This window comes from Cyprinus carpio, chromosome B17 (assembly GCF_018340385.1).
Source record: "Cyprinus carpio isolate SPL01 chromosome B17, ASM1834038v1, whole genome shotgun sequence".
Lineage (NCBI taxonomy): Eukaryota > Metazoa > Chordata > Actinopteri > Cypriniformes > Cyprinidae > Cyprinus > Cyprinus carpio.
Window position 1 is genome coordinate 16,799,732 of NC_056613.1, and position 20,338 is coordinate 16,820,069.

General features: G+C 39.7%; 1 protein-coding gene across 4 annotated transcripts; it reads left to right on the top strand.

Annotated features, from left to right (window-relative positions):
• The first annotated feature begins 595 nt into the window (after positions 1–595).
• gcfc2 (GC-rich sequence DNA-binding factor 2) lies at positions 596–8,600 on the top strand. Of its 4 annotated transcripts, none has more exons than XM_042742560.1 (18): positions 596–942; positions 1,015–1,116; positions 1,193–1,327; positions 1,606–1,836; positions 1,927–2,024; positions 2,135–2,268; positions 4,306–4,489; positions 4,577–4,700; positions 4,860–4,920; positions 5,120–5,202; positions 5,358–5,557; positions 6,467–6,608; positions 6,856–6,977; positions 7,062–7,138; positions 7,295–7,361; positions 7,791–7,937; positions 8,075–8,214; positions 8,389–8,600. In XM_042742560.1, the coding sequence occupies exons 1-18, from the start codon at positions 672–674 to the stop codon at positions 8,498–8,500; spliced, it is 2,430 nt and encodes an 809-aa protein (XP_042598494.1). In that variant the 5' UTR covers positions 596–671; the 3' UTR covers positions 8,501–8,600. The 4 variants fall into 4 exon arrangements, 3 of the variants coding, with proteins under 3 accessions (XP_042598494.1, XP_042598495.1, XP_042598496.1); XM_042742561.1 differs by having other exon boundaries at positions 2,165–2,268; XM_042742562.1 differs by having other exon boundaries at positions 2,168–2,268.
• The last annotated feature ends 11,738 nt before the right edge of the window (positions 8,601–20,338 follow it).

The window sequence follows — 20,338 nt, forward strand, 5'->3', positions numbered from 1 at the left end:
CATACTTTCCAGAAGGCCAACAATTCACTAAAAATGTTTTTATTATTATTATTATTATTATTATTGGTCTTATGAAGTATTGTAATTTGTTGAGATCGTGAATTGGTGGGTTTTTGTTAAATGTGAGCCAAAATCATCACAATTAAAAGAACCAAAGACTTAAACTACTTCAGTCTGTGTGCACTGAATTTATTTAATTCACGAGTTTCACAATTTGAGTTGAATTACTGAAATAAACGAACTTTTCCACGACATTCTAATTTATTGAGAAGCACCTGTACATGCTTTAGCACCCTCATTTGGATGTGAGTGTAATTTACATCTTTTTATCATTACTTTAAAAAATAAGGACGCAAACACTGAAAAGAGGATTTACAGTTTTAGTTGTACAGAAGCTTATTTTAAAACAATAACATAATGTGAAGTAAAAAAAAAATTGTTTCATTTTTAAATTCGACAAGAATCAGTTTGGATACATGTGCCATATTTATTTGAAGATTTTGCCACAAATACAACAACACTCCACAAAAAGTTAAATATATACAATCGATTTCGTTAATCAGGTGCTGGACTTTTATTATGAAATGTCTCTAAACGATGACCAGGAAGTAGAAACTACGTCAGTACATTACAAGTCGTTGATTTCACGTTCACATTCGACTGGATTTAAAATGTTTAATAAAAAGCCACGCAGAAATTTCAGGCAAAGGAAAAACGAATCCAGCGATGAAGATGAGAATAAAAAGCTCAGCGGTGGTGATGCCGGAAAGGAAACGGAGAAAGCGGATTCAAAAGCAGATTTGCCGCGAAGGAACGTTAGTCCAAAGGCTCGCGAGTGCGACTCTAGTGATGCTGAGGAGCCTTCAGTCACTGCACTCCGGTCCAAAGACACAAAACACCAGTCAAAGAACAATTCACTCAGCTTTCTTGATGAAAAAGACTGTGAGTATTTTATTACAACCTCTCATAAGCACTAAATAGATTGGTTTTAACGAAGCAACTTGACTCTTACAGCCACCGAGGAAAGTTTTACAGTGAAACGTTCAGTCAACAGAGAAGTTGTGTTCCAGGCTCGGAAAAAAGACGGTTCTCCTGCACCGTTAACAGACTCTCAGGGTGTATCTGTTGTTTTAATAACGGCATAATTCTTCAAAATGACCGTTATGTTGATTAACACTTCATTTGTTTTCAGTTAAGAAGAGTAAGACTGTCAGTGTGCAGTCTGACAGTGATTCTGACTCCTCGGTTGAAGACATTCCTCCTGACAGCGATGAAGGAAGCTCTTCTAACATGTCAAGTTCATCTGGTTCTTCAAAACCACAAAGAGGTTTGACTACAGCAATAACCCTCTGGGGAAATTCATATTATTTTCAGTTAATACATTTAAACCCATTGACCCTTTTCTAATAAATTTTCCTTGTGTGTTCAAATGGCGAGTAGCACAAAAGCTTTGTACTTTTCCAAAGAATACATTTCATAACTTTCTGTTTAAATGGCTAAAGACCACCAGAGAGTTTAAGCAGTAGTTCACTGAAGTATGTAATTCGTCAGTATTTATGCACTAATGGTTTGGTTGTTACTGTCAATATTTGTTAAATGCTGCAGTCGTCATTCCTGATGCGAAAAAGATTCACGCTGCCAAAGAGAAGAGGAGACAAGCCAGAGCCCAGCAAGATTACATTTCATTGGATTCTCCCCGCACTCCTGGAAGCCTACAGGAAGAAGATCCGAGCAATGGAGAACAAGACGGTGACAGTGAGCTGGACGATCATGAGCGCAGAATCGAGTTTGCACCCAAACCCAAGACTCTGAGAGAGCGAATGGCTGAGAAGATGGGTGAGAAACTTGTGGTGCTACAGTATTTGTGTATATTAAAACATTGAAGTAGATCTCGAGGTAGATTTGTTCTGTGTTTGTTTTCTGTAGGGAGTGATAGTGATGAGAGTTTTTCTGACAGCCAGGAGGAGGAAGACCAGCAGATATGGGAAGAACAGCAAATTGGAAAAGGAGTCAAAAGACACCAAGTGAGACCCTCCACTGTGACACTGTGAAACCTCAGTTAATGTCCTTGAGCCATTTTGGATTGTAAATAACATAACTTTAACTTGTTTTTTATTACACACTGCTTCCATAGTGTTTCAAGGACCTTTCCTTGTATTCTCAGAAGGAATGGCAGGCTCCTAGACCAGCCCGACAGAAGAAAATGGACATCCCCGAAACACTTCCATCAGTCAGCATTGATGTCATTAAGAAGAGAATCGTTGTAAGGTAAGCTGCAGAAATGTATTGGTTTTATACTTGTATAAACTATAAATATAAACTACTGTTCAAAAGATTGGGGGTTTTACCTATATCATATTATTAATTAGTTTATACATTATTTATTATTATACCTTTTTTTTTAATTACATTTGCTGAACAAGGATGCATTCAATTGATCATACTATTTTTTATATAATGTGTGTGTGTACTGTGTATATTGATATGTATATATTAGTGCTGTCAAAATTAGTGCGTTAACGCAGGCGATGAATTTTTCCAATTTAACGGCATTAAAAATATTTAATACCGTTAACGCATGGGTGGGGCTTGGGTTGGTCACACCACTCACATCTGCTGCTTCTGTCTTTTTTTTTCTTGACAAGAATACTAAACAGTAAAGACAAAATTGCTCTGTTTGCTGTGGAGTCAAGACATCTGTAAGTCAAAACTACAGAATGTCACACTTTTTTTTTTATTGGGTGTTTCAACGCATAAATGTTTTACCAGCTAAGAAGTTCAGCACTTTTAGATTTCATCCCACTATCTGATGTGAGCATAATTATTGGAACAGTTGCCTCACAGATCTTTCTGAGTGATAAGCTGTGTCCTGCTGCATTAATTCTTTAGATATTAAAAGCAGGGGAATATGTCATATCAGTTATATCCATTGCTTCTGCATTCTGAGTCTTGCATTCGATGATGACACACACAAACCAGGATGAAGACGAGGAAGCTGACTCTAAGGAGAAAAGCAAGCAATTAAAGAAAAGAAGTCGATTAGAGCTACAGCAAAAACAAAGGGCATGGAGAAATCAAGAGTTTGGAGGCCACCGGAGACATCAGCAGCCAACAATGACCTGATTGGTTGAGAAAAACAACAGTAGTTGTTGACAGACAAATCATAAAAGCTGTGAAAATACATGTCCGTAATATCATCAACAACCTCCAGAAAGCTGGGGTGATGCTCTGACAATCTCCTGTCCGCAGGAGACTTTGACACAGAATTACAGATGCTACAAACACAGCAAGATGAAAACCTCTGATCAGTACCAAAAATAGAAAGGCAAGATTAGAGTTTTGGAACAGAGTTTTATGGACAGATGAGACAAAGATTAACCTTCACTAAGTAATGGGAAGGCAAAAGTGTGAAGAAAAAGGAAACTGCAAATCATCCTAAGCATGCAACCTCATCTGTAACGCTTGGTGGAGGTGGTGTCATGGCATGGGCATGCATGGCTGTCTCTGAAACAGGCCCTCTCTATTTTAATGATTGATGATGATGATAATGACTTAATGTATGATGACAGTAGCAGAATGAATTTGGAAGGGTACAAAACCATCTTGGCTACCAATATTCAAGACAATTTCACCGGACTCGTCAGAAAAAGCTTCATATTGCATCAGGACAATGACCCAAAGCACCCTGCCAGTTCAGTCAAGGGCACTTTTTATTTCACGTCTTTTGGACTGAAGCAATGCAACACCCACTGACTGCAACGATAGAGCTTGAAAGACCAAAGACCATTTTTAATATAACTCTGACTGGATTCGTCTGAAAGAAGAAAGTCATATACACTAGGATGCCTAGGTGGCGAGTAAAACGCAGCCTGATTTTCATTTTTGGGTGAACTAACCCTTTAAGTTCAACTGTCCCAATACTTATGCTCACATCAAATAGTGGGATGAACTCTAAAAGTGCTGTCCTTTTTATTTTCTAAAACATGTATGTGTTGAAACAGCTAATAATAAAATGTGACATTCTGTAGTTTTGTCTCATATTCATCTTTTAATCATATTTGCAAATGTCTTGAATCCACATCAAACAGAGCAATTTTGTCTTTACTGTTCCAATACTTATGGAGGGCACTCTGTATATATATAATATATACAGATAAAATACTGCATACGCTATAGATACATATCTATCTATATCTATATCTATATCTCTATATATATATAATATATATATATATATATATATATATATATATATATATATATATATATATACACATTTAAACTAATAAAATTTTTTTGCTCCAGATTAGATTCGCTGAGGGAGGTGCACAGGGCGCGGGAGGCAGAGCTAAGGAGGATGCAACTGGATAAGGAAATGGCCAAGAGCTCATTGGAGAGCCTCGAAAACCATGCTGCAGATGAGCAGCTGCGGTTCTACCGTACCATGAATGTATTCTCACGGAACCTACTGGAATGCCTGTCTGAGAAGGTTAATCTTTACTAAATTAACCATGTATGTAATTTAATATAACTATATACAGTTTATAAAGTATTGGCGGTATGCTTTATTTTTCAGATGGCTTTAATAAACTCTGTTGAGCTGGACATGCACAGTCTCTATATTGACCAGGCAGAGGCGCTGATGAGTCAGAGAAGAGAAGCACTACAGGAGGAGTCTTCACAGCTTCAAAAGTTAACCTGTAAGATTACAACTGACTACTGCCTTGTAGTATGTAATGTTTTGTAGAGGAAACTTCACATCTTATTCCCACTCATGTGATTATAATGGTCATATCTTCCATCTATCACAGGACTGCACATTCATTCATATAATATTGTGTATTGTGGCTGTCTCATAGATAACACTGATTCACACAGCAATGGTGAGACAACCGGAGGCTCTAACCCAACTTGGCAGAGGTGAGATGGATTATTATGTTTGCACTTTCACCATTACTGACTGCTATTGCTGTAAATACTGCATACGCTAAGCCTGACATTTTGAAACTATAGATTACAGCCTTTGGAGGCTTTCTGAGATGCTCATAATCTTTAAATTACAGCTGTCAAAATCATTTATCATTAGTTGTTCAATTCCCTATCTGTTTTCATGCCCTAGCTTGTCTGAAGAAGACATTGTGTGTGTGCCGTGTGACTGGGAACCTACGGCTGAGCAGCAGGCAGAGCTACAAAGTAAAAGAGGTGTGAGAGGCTTCATGGAAGCACAAATAAGATTATTTTCAAAAAGTGTCGTCAGAGTCTAGAAATACTTTTAAAATAAAAAGACCACATCCATACTTGCATTTAGAGTCCATTTCAAATATGTCGATGCATCTATAACTTGGATTCAATTTCAGATGATCTACTGAAAAAGGCACAGGAAGTGTTTGCAGATGTTCAAACAGACTTCTGGGATGTGAAGAAAATCCTCTCTAGATTTGATGAGTGGCGTGTCTCCTTTCAGGACTCTTACAGTAATGCCTACATTGGCCTATGTCTCCCAAAACTCCTGGCTCCCCTGATCCGACACCAGCTTATTGGCTGGAATCCTCTTCAGGTGATCTATGGCTTGTCTACAGTGTATTGTATCAGAATTCATTACAGGGAATTCTGAGAAGATTCATGGCAATTTTGCTGTTCTATCAGATCTGTGTTTGGATATGAAACTCCTTGTTTTAGAGTTTTAGCTTTTTTAGATTTCCATCAAAAATCTACGGATCAGTATAAATTCAGTAATTATTAAAACATTGTGATTATTAAATATGCTTCATGTCAAATGTTATAAATATTACAGCTTTACAGCTTAAGCACATCACATATCACAGGTCTACTGGGTATTTTTAGGTATTGGTAGGCTTTTTTATAAACCAAATTTCGTCAACTGCATTACACATTTGAGGGTGTTTTTTCAACAGTTTGTTGTACGTCTAACAGATTATTAAAATTCCAGCACTGTGCATTGCTAACACTAAAAGCAGTGTCACAGTATACCGCTATTAATAATAACCGTGATATTTAAGTAAATATTGTATTCGTACTATACACAATACATATACTGTACTGTCATTAATTACTCACCCTCATGTCATTCCAAACCTGTAAGACCTTCATTCATCTTTGGAACACAAATGAAGATGATTTTGATGAAAACCGAGAGCTTTCTGACCCTCCCATAGACAGGAACGGAACTACTTTGTTCAGTGCCCAGAAAGGTAGCATGGACATCATTAAAACAGTCCATGTGACATCAGTGGTTCCCTTAGTGTCTATGCGGCTCAGAAAGCTCTTGGTTTTCATCAAAAATATCTTAATTTGTTTTCCGAAGATGAACGGAGGTCTTGCGTGTTTGGAACGACATGAGGGTTAGTAATTAATGACAAAAATTTGCATTTTTGGGTGAATTATCCCTTTAATGATTGCTTATATATATATATACATGCATTTCACTGTACATATTTCTCTTTAGGCAAATGATGACTTTGAGGCATTGCCGTGGTATTCTGCTGTTGAGAGGTTCTGTCACGGTCAGGGTTATGAGGAATCAGAAAACATGGATAAGACAACGCTGCCTACCATAATTGAGAAGACAATCCTCTGTAAAGTTCAAGGTGACTATGGCATTTGCACATAATTGCATTAACAGCTTTATAACACCCATCAGCCTGCTGAATTTTTCATTGAATTTGCAAACAGAATGTTTCAGAGAATTATTTAATTTCACGCTTTTGGTTTTAATTTACTATTAAGCATATCAGAATGTCTTGTTCTGGCTGTCTGAATGCTGTCATTCGTTTAGAAGTGCAGAATGAAAACCAGAACTAATTACCTTATTAAAACGTAGCTTGTTTTTGGCAGGTTTTGTGGAGCTGGTGTGGGACCCTCTGTCTGCGCAGCAGTCTCAAACCCTCACAACACTGTGTAAGAGAATACAGGATGATTATTCTGTATTTGATGGTGAACAAAGCAAACATGTCAAGGTATTGTCTTATGATGTATTAAAACTTGTAACTTCATGGATGTAGTGTCAGTTAATATAACCAGCTTGTGATTTCATCTTGCAGGCTTTTGTAGAAGCAGTTATTCAGAGGTTAAGGAGTGCAGTAGACAATGACATCTTTGTCCCGCTGTACCCAAAAAAGTAAGTTTTATCTGGATTTGTGTTGTTTTTAATATTTTGATTAACATTTTAAAAACTCTTAGTGTGCTTCGTTTGATTATTATTGCATTCAGATGTGATTTGCGTGTGATTGTCAAGTTGTTGTAGAGTTAATCAAGACATTGTGCTTTTTGCTAAGTTTTTAGAGGATAAACGGTCCCCACAGTTCCAGTTTCAGAACAAACAGTTTTGGTCAGCAGTGAAGGTTTGACATTTCACTTCTGGTCATGTTGTGAATGTTAACATGCCCTTGCTGTTTCCTTATACATTTTAAAAGTTTAGGTTCAAGATTTTTTTTTTTTTTTTTTAAGAAATTAATACTTTAATTCAGCATTAATTACAAGTATTGAATGCTGCTGAAAATTCAGCTTTAAAAACACCTATTTTAAATTGTAAAAATATTTCAGAATATTGCTATTTGTACTGTATTTTTGATCAAATAAATGCAGCCTTTGTGGGCATAAGACTTCTTTTAAAACCATATGCAAGAGTTCTTCAAAAACAAAAATTCTACTGAACCCAAACTTTTTGACGGTAATATACTGTTATGTTCATGAAATCAAACCAATGTTTAGGGTAAAATGTTTCTTATGTTTGAATGCTGATTGTTATATGAAATCTTTGTGTTTTTCAGTTGCTTGGTAACATGGCATTATGGGATGGTTTGATTCCTGAACATATTCTCAAAGAGCTGATGTTGGAGAAACTTCTCAACCGTTACTTGATGATAACTGTTCTTAACGAATCTGATCCAAAACACACCATCCAGAAATGCAAAAAGGTGCCTGTGCTTACAATATCAATCTAATCTCATGGTTACTGTTTTTTTTTTTTTTTTTTTTTAGGTTGTTCTTATAAAGGTAGTTCAATGGTAGTAAAGTAGTTCATTATAAAACTAACTTTTATTCTTTTGAAAAGATGGCAGGTTGTTTTCCAGAATCATGGTTTATTGATGTGAACATTGGATCGTCACTACCTCAGCTGCAGAACTTCAGCAGACATCTGCTTCAGACCGCTCATGCCTTATTTAAGGACAACAATGACTCCAGCAGCACTCGGTAATGTACAACAGTGAACCTCAGACTAATGTATAGTTACACAGCAGTCCTTTCACAATATTTATGCTATTAAATAATGATTCAAATGTATAATAAAATGTTTCAGAATAATATGGGAGTAAAATTATTTTGTATTAATAGTTCTAATACTTTTTTTTTTTTTTCTCTCCCCAGGGAACTTTTATCTGATGTGCTGTTTGTCCTGAAGAACATAAAGGCAGATGACGGTATTAGGACTATAACAGAAACATATCATTGTGAGGATCTGTTAATAACTCTCCAGTAACAGCCATCTTGTGTCGGCAGCACGTTTTTGTATGTTTTTAAGGTGCTAAGTCACTTTGATATATGTATGTAGAGTGAATAAAATGTTTTATTTTGGTTCACATGGTTTTCATTTTCCTTTACCTTGGTCAGAACTGTAATTTATTCCTGTCAGGAAAAAAATTAAATTTTACTATTCCTCAATGTCATTATTTTTATGAAATGATATATATGGTTCTCACTGTACTTGTTTATGCATGCCACATATATTATGGTCTAACAAATCTGGAACGTATGTCCCAAAAGAGCTGTTTCCTGGAGTTGGAATAATTCTTGCCTTGGATCAAATATTACTGGCTTAGACCGAGACGTACCATTCAGAGTCACCATGAACGGGAGAATTCCTGTTGAGAAGTAACTCGGCCTTCCAAGAAAATACTCTCGCAGATGTTTGAAACTGAGAAGCTGTCCTGCCATCAGTATAACTGATGTTCATCAGCTGGGGAAAAAAATGTTCTGAAAGTGATTCCAAATATATTGTTTCTCTGTGCATTTATTGTTATAGATGTAGTGTGGACTTTTTTTTAGAAAAAATAATCCATCTCTCTGCCTATAATGCAAGTGCAAAGTAGGCTACTTCCGTAGATAATGCTTCCAAAAACTACAAAGTGATAAACTTTTTTCAAAAAATGTAACTTTATCTAATATGCTTCATCCGATTTGAAGCCAGAAATTTCAATAATGAATGGTATAACTATGCGCAAAAACAAACATCACTGGTTCTCACATCAAGCATATATATGCTTGAACTTCTGTTTACCATAAATGCAATGGAAGAGAATAAAATGCTTTTTATGCAAATTCACTTTGCAGTGAGAAGATAAATCAAGAATCTCTTTTGTTTTTTATTTTTGCTAGGTTACGCCTACGTTTTAAATTAAACAAAAGTGACTGGAAAACATCTTCGTTACAAACGTTTTCTATTTCAAATAAATGCTGTTCTTTTAAACATTCTATTCATCTAAGAATCCTGAAAAAAAATGTATATAATGATTTCCACAGTAATATTAAGCAGCACAGATGCATATCAACACTGATAAGAAATAGCATAAGAGACTTCTTTTAAAACATAAACAATTTCTGTAGATACACAAGTCATACAAGAGCCTCAATAAATAGGTTTATTGTTTAGTTGTGGCTTGTTTTCCTCCTGTGCATGCTTCAGTTTATGAGGATGACATCATTACTGCTAAACCAAACAATGGCATTTTATTGAATGGATCCTCAGAGACAACTTGCATATCCAGAATGCATGTCTAACAGGCCAGTCCAACAGATGTTTACATGATAACAGCATATTTACTTCTTGAATATGTGTGGCAATAGAGATCCTCAGCATTTGACGCAGATCTCTGAACATTTCAGCATTCGAGATGCACTACAGTCACTGACTGACCTGTGCAGACATGAATATCTCACTGTGAGAATGGTAGATCTCGCACCTCTCGACAAGTCCGTCACTGAACTGTGAGATTTGTTTCACTGAGTATTCTCTTTGATTCTACTATGGTGAGATATTTCATGAAATGATTCCATAACTCATAATGCCAACCAGAAGCCTCTTGAGAAACTGTATGCATCAGCCCAGTGGAATTGCTCCACTCCAAAGATAATCTTTTTCATGTGTGCTTTGACTCTTGAAGTGGGTCTTTGCAATCTTAACAATCGGATGAAAAACTAGCAGGAAAGATCTGTTAAATGGGGAATGAATAAAGCAAGTATAGTTCAAAAGTCCTCATTGAAAACTGGGATTTAAAATGTCATTTAACCCTGGAAATAAGTACAACTAAACCAAGCATCTAGTATCAACGTAAGATGTTCTTTGTAACATTTCAAATGTGACCCTGGACCACAAAAGCAGTCATAAGGGTCAATTTTTTTTTTTAATGAATTGAAGTTCTTAGCAATGCATTTTACTAATAAAAAATTAAGTTTTGATATATTAAAGGTATTTACAAAATATCTTAATGGAGCATGATCTTAATATCCTAATGATTTTTGGAATAAAAGAACAATTTATAATTTTGACCCATACAATGTATAGTTGGGCTATTGCTACAAATATACCCATGCTACTTGTGACTGCTTTTGTGGTCCAGGGTCACAAAGAATGCTGAATAACATGATCATCAGGTTTTGTTATGGATGTGAGACTGTGAAACAGGAAGCAGAATTGTTGAGACAAAAGGCCAACCACATTTATCTTGCATTTAACAGTTGGTTGACAGTAGTCTCTGTTCAAAATGACCAGTCATGTGATATATCACATGAGTTTTGAAGTGCTGAATAACATCTGATAAAGCAGAATCAATATGATCAGGAATTCCCGATCAGCTGTGCTGTAAAGTGTTTTGTCATGCTGAAAGAGGTTCTGCTAAATGATATATCACATGACAGATGAGATCTCTGTTGGTTTATTCTGATACACAGGCAGAGGTTATAGCAAAAAAAAAAAAAAAAACACTGCACTTTTTTCTGGGGCTTGGGGGTTGTGGGGGTTATTTGGCAAAAAAAAAAAAGGGAAAGAAAATGATTTTCATTGAACCTATTTAGTAAGGTATCTGCCATTACCATTAGACCTTGACAGGCTCAGACTACAGATTATGGTGGGATATTTGAAACAGTAATAACAAGAAAGGTTACTCACTACAGTATAGTGCAAACACGTGTAACATTTAGGATGCTTTTGATATCAAGTTTTGCTGATGAGCTTTGTCTTTGACAGGGTACAAGATGACCTACAATCTAAAACATGACATTTATGAAATTGTTTTGTTCAAAAGAAATAATGATAAATTAAATACTAGGAATTTAATATAAAATATTGTTATTATCTTTTAAATTCTAATAAATAAACTAATAAAACAAAATGGTACAAATAAAGTGCAGCACATGCAAAGAATGCAATGCCTGTGCCAACTTTAACATTTGAAAGGATACTATGGCAAAGTTATCCTTTTATTATTCAAACTGATTTCTTTTTTTTTTTCATGAATATATGATTGACCTGAAGAATGAAAGCTATGTCATGCACTTGGAAAATGATGAGCTTTATCACGCTCATAGACACTAGGGGTGTGACAATACACTTAGCTCACAAGCTGAGACACAATACAGATACTTGGTTCACTAGAAAGAGACAATGTTTTAATACTTAAAGAATTTTTTAAATGACAAAATATTTGTCTTTTAACCACAAAAAGTAAAACAATGCAGTTGTATTTTCAAATGTTTTAACTAATCTAGTGCTTAACTAATGATTATTTTGCTAATCAAGTAATGTACTGATTATTTTGACAAGTGAGTAATCTGATATATATATATATACATACAGGTGCTGGTCATATAATTAGAATATCATCAAAAAGTTGATTTATTTCACTAATTCCATTCAAAAAGTGAAACTTGTACTTTATATTCATTCATTACACAGAGACTGATATATTTCAAATGTTTATTTCTTTTAATTTTGATGTTTATAACTGACGACTAAGGAAAATCCCAAATTCAGTATCTCGGAAAATTAGAATATTGTGAAAAGGTTCAATATTGAAGACACCTGGTGCCACACTCTAATTAGCTAATTAACTCAAAACACCTGCAAAGCCTTTAAATGGTCTCTCAGTCTAGTTCTGTAGGCTACACAGTCATGGGGAAGACTGCTGACTTGACGGTTGTCCAAAAGACGACCATTGACACCTTGCACAAGGAAGTCAAGACACAAAAGGTCATTGCAAAAGAGGGTGGCTGTTCACAGAGCTCTGTGTCCAAGCACATTAATAGAGAGGCGAAGGGAGGGAAAAGATGTGGTAGAAAAAAGTGTACAAGCAATAGGGATAACCACACCCTGTAGAGGATTGTGAAACAAAACCCCTTCAAAAATGTGGGGGAGATTCACAAAGAGTGGACTGCAGCTGGAGTCAGTGCTTCAAGAACCACTACGCACAGACGTATGCAAGACATGGGTTTCAGCTGTCGGATTCCTTGTGTCAAGCCACTCTTGAACAACAGACATCGTCAGAAGTGTCTCGCTTCAAAAAGGACTGGACTGCTGCTGAGTGGTCCAAAGTTATTTTCTCTGATGAAAGTAAATTTTGCATTTCCTTTGGAAATTAGGGTCCCAGAGTCTGGAGGAAGAGAGGAGAGGCACACAATCCACGTTGCTTGAGGTCCAGTGTAAAGTTTCCTCAGTCAGTGATGTTTTGCGGTGCCATGTCGTCTGCTGGTGTTGGTCCACTGTGTTTTCTGAGGTCCATGGTCAACACAGCCGTATACCAGGAAGTTTTAGAGCACTTCATGCTTCCTGCTGCTGACCAAATTTATGGAGATGCAGATTTCATTTTCCAACAGGACTTGGCACCTGCACACAGTGCCAAAGCTACCAGTACCTGGTTTAAGGACCACGGTATCCCTGTTCTTAATTGGCCAGCAAACTCGCCTGACCTTAACCCCATAGAAAATCTATGGGGTATTGGGAAAAGGAAGATGAAATATGCCAGACCGAAGAATGCAGAAGAGCTGAAGGCTACTATCAGAGCAACCTGGGCTCTCATAACACCTGAGCAGTGCCACAGACTGATCGACTACATGCCACGCCGCATTGCTGCAGTACTTCAGGCAAAAGGAGCCCCAACTATGTATTGAGTCCTGTACATGCTCATACTTTTCATTTTTATACTTTTTAGTTGGCCAAGATTTCTAAAAATCCTTTCTTTGTATTGGTCTTAAGCAATATTCAAATTTTCTGAGATACTGAATTTGGGATTTTCCTTAGTGGTCAGTTATAATCATCAAAATTAAAAGAAATAAACATTTGAAATATATCAGTCTATGTGTAATGAATGAATATAATGTACAAGTTTCACTTTCTGAATGGAATTAGTGAAATAAATCAACTTTTTGATGATATTCTAATTATATGACCAGCTATATATATATATATATATATATATATATATATATATATATATATGTATGTATGTATGTATGTATGTATGTATGTATGTAATTCAAATAGAATTAAGTGGAAAAACAGGCTTTAATATGACTATATTTACATATAAAGTGACGATGAGGAAATAATAATTGGCCTCAAATAAAGTATCAAAACCAAGTACATGGTTTTATTGAACAACATATGTTAATACAGTATGCCTATATTATAACAAATACCTGCATAGGGCGCCAACGGCCATGTTACATTTCATTCAACTAAAAGACGTTTAAATCCATTTAATTTTAATATTTGGCCACATGCAAAGTCAGAAACTTTTATTTTGAAATCGCGATGTACAATAAATCGCATATTTAGAAATATGTGTAGGCTATGTATTCTCCTGTGTAGACATAGGTTTAAATGATTTATGTTACAAATCAAGTGAGTTTTCCCATATGAACGTTAATTAAGCAACCCAAACTGCATAGTTAGTTTGGTTGAGAGTGAAAGCTGGGTTCCTCTCATACATTGGTAGACCAACTCGTGGACTCCAGCGTGATATCAACAAGTGTTTTTAAATGTAGGACGACTTTTTTTCCCCCGCAGCCAAACGCTGCGCCGGATATCCGGCACGGTGCCGGAGAACTTTAAGCCCTGCACAGGGGTTCCCTTTCGAAAGCTTCAGTCAATGCTGCGCTGCTCAGCGCATTGGGAAACGTCTTGTTCGTGACCAGCTGTGAATAATGTGTGTAACACGTCGATAGAATTGACCCGGCGGTAATATAGCCTTGGTTGATGACGTCATCGGAGCGCGCCCGCAACACGGGGCTATAAATAGATAAGCCACAGGTGCATCAACAGGTCTTTGTCTTCAGATCATTCTGTGCATGTGTGCGTCAGGAAGATTCTTTTTGTCTGCTACAGATCTTCGTAGGATGAGCCAACGAAACAGTAAGTGTTGTGTTCCTCCATGATCTCGTCCTATGTATGAACTGGATACATATGATTACTGTTTTGTTTGTTTGGGGGAAGAGCACGCTGTTCTGGCTTTAGAGACGGCGAGTGCGAGCATTGTGAACTGCTCTCAGTGAAGATGCTTCGTGCTCGTCTGAACTATTTTCAGACCACACCCACCTTTTCGTCGGAGGGCTCTCGTGCGGGTCTGCGTGATGAGCGAGCGACGGGCCCGTCCCTTTCGCTTACGGTGTCACCAGATCCACGCATCCTCTCTCGTGATCTCGAAGCGCGCTTCGGTGCTTCTTCAATTCATGAGGAGGATGATATATCTCTTGGGTCTTCGGGCGATGAGCAGGCCGCCTCTGAACGTTCCTCTCGCAAGAGGAAATTGGTCGAGGATCTGCTCGAGGTGGTTACTCGCAAAAAAAAAAAAAAAAAAAAAGAGACCCCCAAACGTAGTAAGCTGGAGGATAGGTTTCTGTCGCCGTATACTTCCCACATCTTTGTGCCCTCGACGTTGACTTTTTCAACTATCGTGGATGCAAAGTCGCGGGGGTATTCGGAGATGCTTCGGGTTGAAGAGTCGCTTGCGAGCTATCTCTCGCCTGAATCTGCATCCTCGGTGAAGAAACCTACTCTCCCCACTAAAGCTTACCAAGCTGCAGGTCAGGCTGGTGCTAAGGCAAGGGAGTGTTACAGGCATACCAGGCTGACCTGTTGAAGGACTTGAGTGTGGGCAGTACAATCGACGAGGAAGCATTAGCTGAGCTTCGTCGGGCCACAGATTTGTCTCTCCGGGCGACCAAGCAGACGGCTCGTGCCATTGGCCGGTCGATGTCAGCTTTAGTCAGCACGGAGAGGCATCTGTGGCTTAATGTGCAGCCTCGCCCCGGTCCTTCAAAAACCAGGGAGGTTAAAAAGCAGAGCGTGGCAGACCATGCTCCCCCTTGTAGGGATTGGGGACAGGTTCGCCGTGCTCAGCAACCTCCCAAGCCATACCTCAGGACTTTCATTGATAAGAAGAAGAAGTCCTGACGCTCTGGCGCCCGTGCTGGTGGGGGTAGTCCCTCACGGGGTGGTGCGCGCTCAAGAGCTTTTTCGCCCCGCCCCGTTACCCTCACAAAACCCCTCCATCCCCGCCGTTTCTTGTGCCTCGGGGGGCGGGGGTTTCCAGCGAGATATTAGATGTTCCAGTGTTTCCTGCCGTCATTCAGGACACGGAACATCTAACATCCCCGCAAAAGGAAGTATTGAAATTGGTACCACTCTCAGAGAGTCTGGCAGCGTGGAAACTTCTGCCAGGCATTTCTGCGTGGGTGTTGAGCACAGTACGGATAGGATACAGGATCCAATTTATTCGTCATCTCTCACTTCCGTGAAACCGGAGCTGATGCAGGTACTGTCTCAAGAGCTACAAACTCTTCTGGGCAAAGAGGCCATAGAACATATTCCTCTTCCACGAAGAGAGTAGGGCTATTACAGCAGATACTTCCTAGTTCCCAAAAAGGGTGGGGGAGTGCGTCCAATCTTGGATCTTCGAGGCTTAAACCGTACAATCGGAGCCCTCAAGTTCAAGATGTTAACCGTCAAGACGGTCGTGTCGCAAATTCGGCATCGCAATTGGTTCATCACGATCGATCTGAAGGACGCATATTTTCATATAGAAATTTTGCCACAACACAGGAAATTCCTGAGGTTCGCTTTCGGGGGCGGAGCATACCAGTTTCGGTTTCTTCCTTTTGGCCTAGCCTTATCACCCCGCACGTACACAAAATGCATGGATGCAGCGCTGGCTCCATTACGACTCCAGGGCATTCGCATTTTGAATTATATCGACGATTGGCTGATACTAGCACAATCGCGAGAGATTGCGCTACAACACAGGGACATCGTGTTAGCTCATCTAGTTTCTCTGGGGTTGAGACTCAACAGCGAGAAGAGTGTTCTCTGTCCGGCCCAGAAAACAACTTATCTTGGGATCGTTTGGGATTCGATCACGATGCGGGCACAACTGTCTCCCGCTCAGATCGAGACCATTCAGCAGACCATGAGCAAGGACAGTCTAGGCCAGGATCGCACTGTTCGTCAGTATCAAAAGATGTTAGGTTTCATGGCTTCAGCATCCACGGTGATTCCTTTGGGGCTGTTGCACATGAGACCGTTTCAGTTGTGGCTAAAAGCCAGAGGATTTCATCCAAGAGCCAATCCTTAAAGGCAAATAAAAGTGACGCGCCGCGGACTTCGTACACTATCTCTGTGGCTCAGACCTCGGTTCCTTGCCTTGGGTCCCACTCTATGGGCACCATGTCGTCGCAGACTGCTAACGACAGATGCCTCCCTGATGGGCTGGGGTGCAGTCTTGGATGGCCACCCAGCTCAAGGGGAATGGGGGGGTCATCAGCTCGATTGGCACATCAATTGCCTCGAGCTGATGGCCGTATTTCTGGCTCTGAAATATTTCCTCCATCATTTGAGAGCCTGTCATGTCCTAGTACAGGTGGACAACACAGCAACAGTCTCGTATATAAATCACCAGGGGGGTCTGCGCTCATGCAATCTGAACAAGATAGCGAGGCAGATTTTTCTTTGGGCCCAGGACAAGCTCCTGTCACTCAGGGCAGTTTACATTCCGGGGCGTTTGAATGTGGGAGCGGATTTACTGTCCAGACAGACACTACCGACAGGGGAATGGAAACTCCACCCAGAGGTAGTGAAACAGATTTGGGAAAAATTTTACGAAGCAGAGGTGGACCTCTTCGCCTCCCATCAGACAGCGCAATGTCCCTTCTACTTCTCTTTGAGTCACCCAGCCCCCCTGGGTCTGGATGCAATGGCGCACACATAGCCCAAAATGCGCCTGTATGCGTTTCCTCCAGTTTCAGAGTTTGCCAACAAGGGTCTTGCCTCTTGCTGATAGCACCACGTTGGCCGAACAGGGTATGGTTCTCGGAGGTAATATCTCTCTTCGACGGCTCGCCATGGGCGATTCCGGAGAGGAGGGACCTTCTGTTTCAGGCAGGGGGCACGATATTCCATCCCAGGCCAGACCTGTGGAATCTTCATGTTTGGCCCCTGAAGGGTACCAACTGAGGAACACAGGGCTTTCGCCGGGTGTTATTGATACCATTCTTAGTGCTAGGGCTTCCTCCACCAGACACAGTTATGCCAGTAAATGGGGTGTCTTTGACAGGTGGTGTGTGGTACACAATGTAGATCCAGTCAACTGCCATATTGCTTCAGTTCTGGACTTCATGCAAGAGAAATTGTCAACAGGCACATGCCCTGCTACTCTTAAGGTTTATGTGGCTGCTCTTTCAGCTTGCCACGCCTTGATTGACGGGATGCCACTCGGGAGACACCCTTTGCTCTCTCGCTTTCTTCATGGGGCCAGACGACTGAGGCCTACAGTAAAAACAAAGATGCCTTCTTGGGACTTAGCTATAGTTCTCGAGGGTCTGGTTGAAACCCCCTTTGAACCTTTAGAGTCAGCATCTGTTAGACTTCTAACTCTAAAAATGTTTTTTTCTCATGGCAATAAATTCTTTGAAGAGAATTGGGGATATGCAGGCTCTGTCTATCTCACCATCATGCTTAGACTTTGCCCCAGGGAGCGTGAAAGTGATTTTGCATCCTCATCCTGTTTCCCTGCCTAAGGTTCCGTTTTCGGCTGTACATCCGGTCATTCTAGAGGCCTTCTGCCCTCCGCCGTTCACAATGCCGGAGCAGGAGAAATCTTATAGACTGTGTCCAGTCCGTGCTCTTCAGACTTACGTCCACCGCACTAGCCAGTGGCGTAAGTCGGAGCAACTGTTCGTCTGTTATGGTGGTGGTAACAGAGGAGCAGCTGCCACCAGGCAGACCATGTCTCACTGGGTCAGGGATGCTATTGCTTTGGCTTATGAGGCGCACGGTCAAGCTTCGCCTATAGGTCTTAGAGCTCACTCCACAAGAGGGGTCGCCTCCTCTAGTGCTTTAGCAAGGGGTGCCCCCTTACAACAGGTTTGTGATGCGGCAGGTTGGTCCTCTCTGCACACATTCATAAGATTTTATAGTTTGGATGTCCATGCTACTCCGGGCTCTCATGTCCTTGAGTCAACATCACAAGCTAATGTCTGAGGCCTTCTTGTGGTTTGGTAGCACACCTGCACAACCTTAGGGGTCCAGACATTTTCAAGCACGGCGGCGTGGGTATTCTCGTACCCAATGCGCTGAGCAGCGCAGCATCGACTGAAGCTTTCGAAAGGGAACGTTCCCGGTTACTTAGCTGTAACCTTGTTCCCTGAGAAAGCGGAACGAGATGCTGCGCTGCGCTGCCGTACTGAAATATGTCCCAGGACTGCTCTTCAGACAAAATGTCCTGTTGATGCACCTGTGGCTTATCTATTTATAGCCCCGTGTTGCGGGCGCGCTCCGATGACGTCATCAACCTAGGCTATATTACCGCCGGGTCAATTCTATCGACGTGTTACACACATTATTCACAGCTGGTCATGAACAAGACGTTTCCCAATGCGCTGAGCAGCGCAGCATCTCGTTCCGCTTTCTCAACTAACAACTTTAAATAAAATTAACAGTGAAACACCTGTTTGATGTCTTCTTCCATAACTTTTTCAGTTACAGTTCTGTAGCTTATCTGATGGTCTCAGAGCTGAATATATTCTCAAATATCAAATATGCATCCAACATGTACATTTTCCAACTGCAACTCCACATTTCAAATGTTGCAGTTTTTTGGTCACATTTGTAAAAACTTGTCATGTTATGTGTTATAACATTGGATGGGAAACCTGGGGAAAAATAAGGTGAAGTTATTATTATTTTTTTCTAAAGAAATTAACACTTTTATTCAGCAAGGGTATATTAAAATGACATTTTTGATTTTACAAAAGATTTGTATTTCAAATAAATGCCTTTTCTGTTCATCAAAGAATCCTGAAATGCATCATAGTTTTTACTAAAATATTAAGCCGCACAACTGTAAATTTCAATATTGTGTCTTAAATAGCTAAACAGCATATTAAAATGATTTCTGCAAGATCGTGTATCACTGAAGACTGGAGTAATGATGCTGAAAGTTAAGCTTTGTTGTAACAGGAATAAATTACATTTAAAAATATATTCATATAGAAAAAATTCAATTATAATAATATTTCACAATATTACTATTTTTACTGTATAGTTAAAAAAATAAAAGCAGCATTGGTGAACATAAGAGACTTCTTTAAAAAACATAAAAAAAATTTCAATAGGGAATTCATAACGACAAGTAATTCTCCATTTACTCACGTAACCTTGGTTCCCTGATATAAAAGCATCATTGTTTGATGACTGTTTGGGGAAACTCCTGTCCTTTATTTTAGAGAACTTAAGTTACGTTAGTAGTAACTGGAGCGTTCCCTATCGAAAGGTAACTCCCGTTGCATCCTTGTTTGACGACTGCTTAAGGAATGTATCCAGTAGCACCGTGCTATAAGCAGATGCAGCCCAGGAACACTCAGCAAGGGCTCCATAGGCCTGAGCCACAAAGAGACCCGAGAACGTTCTAAGGTCTACTTGAGATAACTCTCCCCATCTGAGGGGGCGGGGGAGTAAGCATTAGGCTAATAATACCCGCGCCTGCAGGGCAGGGACATCCAAATTGTAGAATCTAATAAAGGTAGATGGCGACGACCAGCCAGCTGCCTAACAAATCACCCCATTAGAGATTCCACTGGACCAGGCCCAAGAGGAGGTCATTCCTCTGGAGGAATGGACCCTCACATCTAAAGGGCATTGTAAGCCAGCTGAGACATAAGGCAGAGCTATAGCATCTACTATCCAGTGAGATAGTCTTTGTTTTGTGACAGGCAGCCCTTTAGAGAGACCTCCAAACCAAACAAAAAGCTGCCCTGAATGTCTGAAAGACTC

Excerpts from the sequence above, each read along its gene's own strand:
- gcfc2 (XM_042742560.1), top strand. The coding sequence starts at position 672 with ATGTTTAATAAAAAGCCACGCAGAAATTTCAGGCAAAGGAAAAACGAA. Across the intron at positions 4,490-4,576 it reads TGGAATGCCTGTCTGAGAAG|ATGGCTTTAATAAACTCTGT; the intron begins GTTAATCTTTAC and ends TTTATTTTTCAG. Across the intron at positions 8,215-8,388 it reads AATGACTCCAGCAGCACTCG|GGAACTTTTATCTGATGTGC; the intron begins GTAATGTACAAC and ends TTCTCTCCCCAG.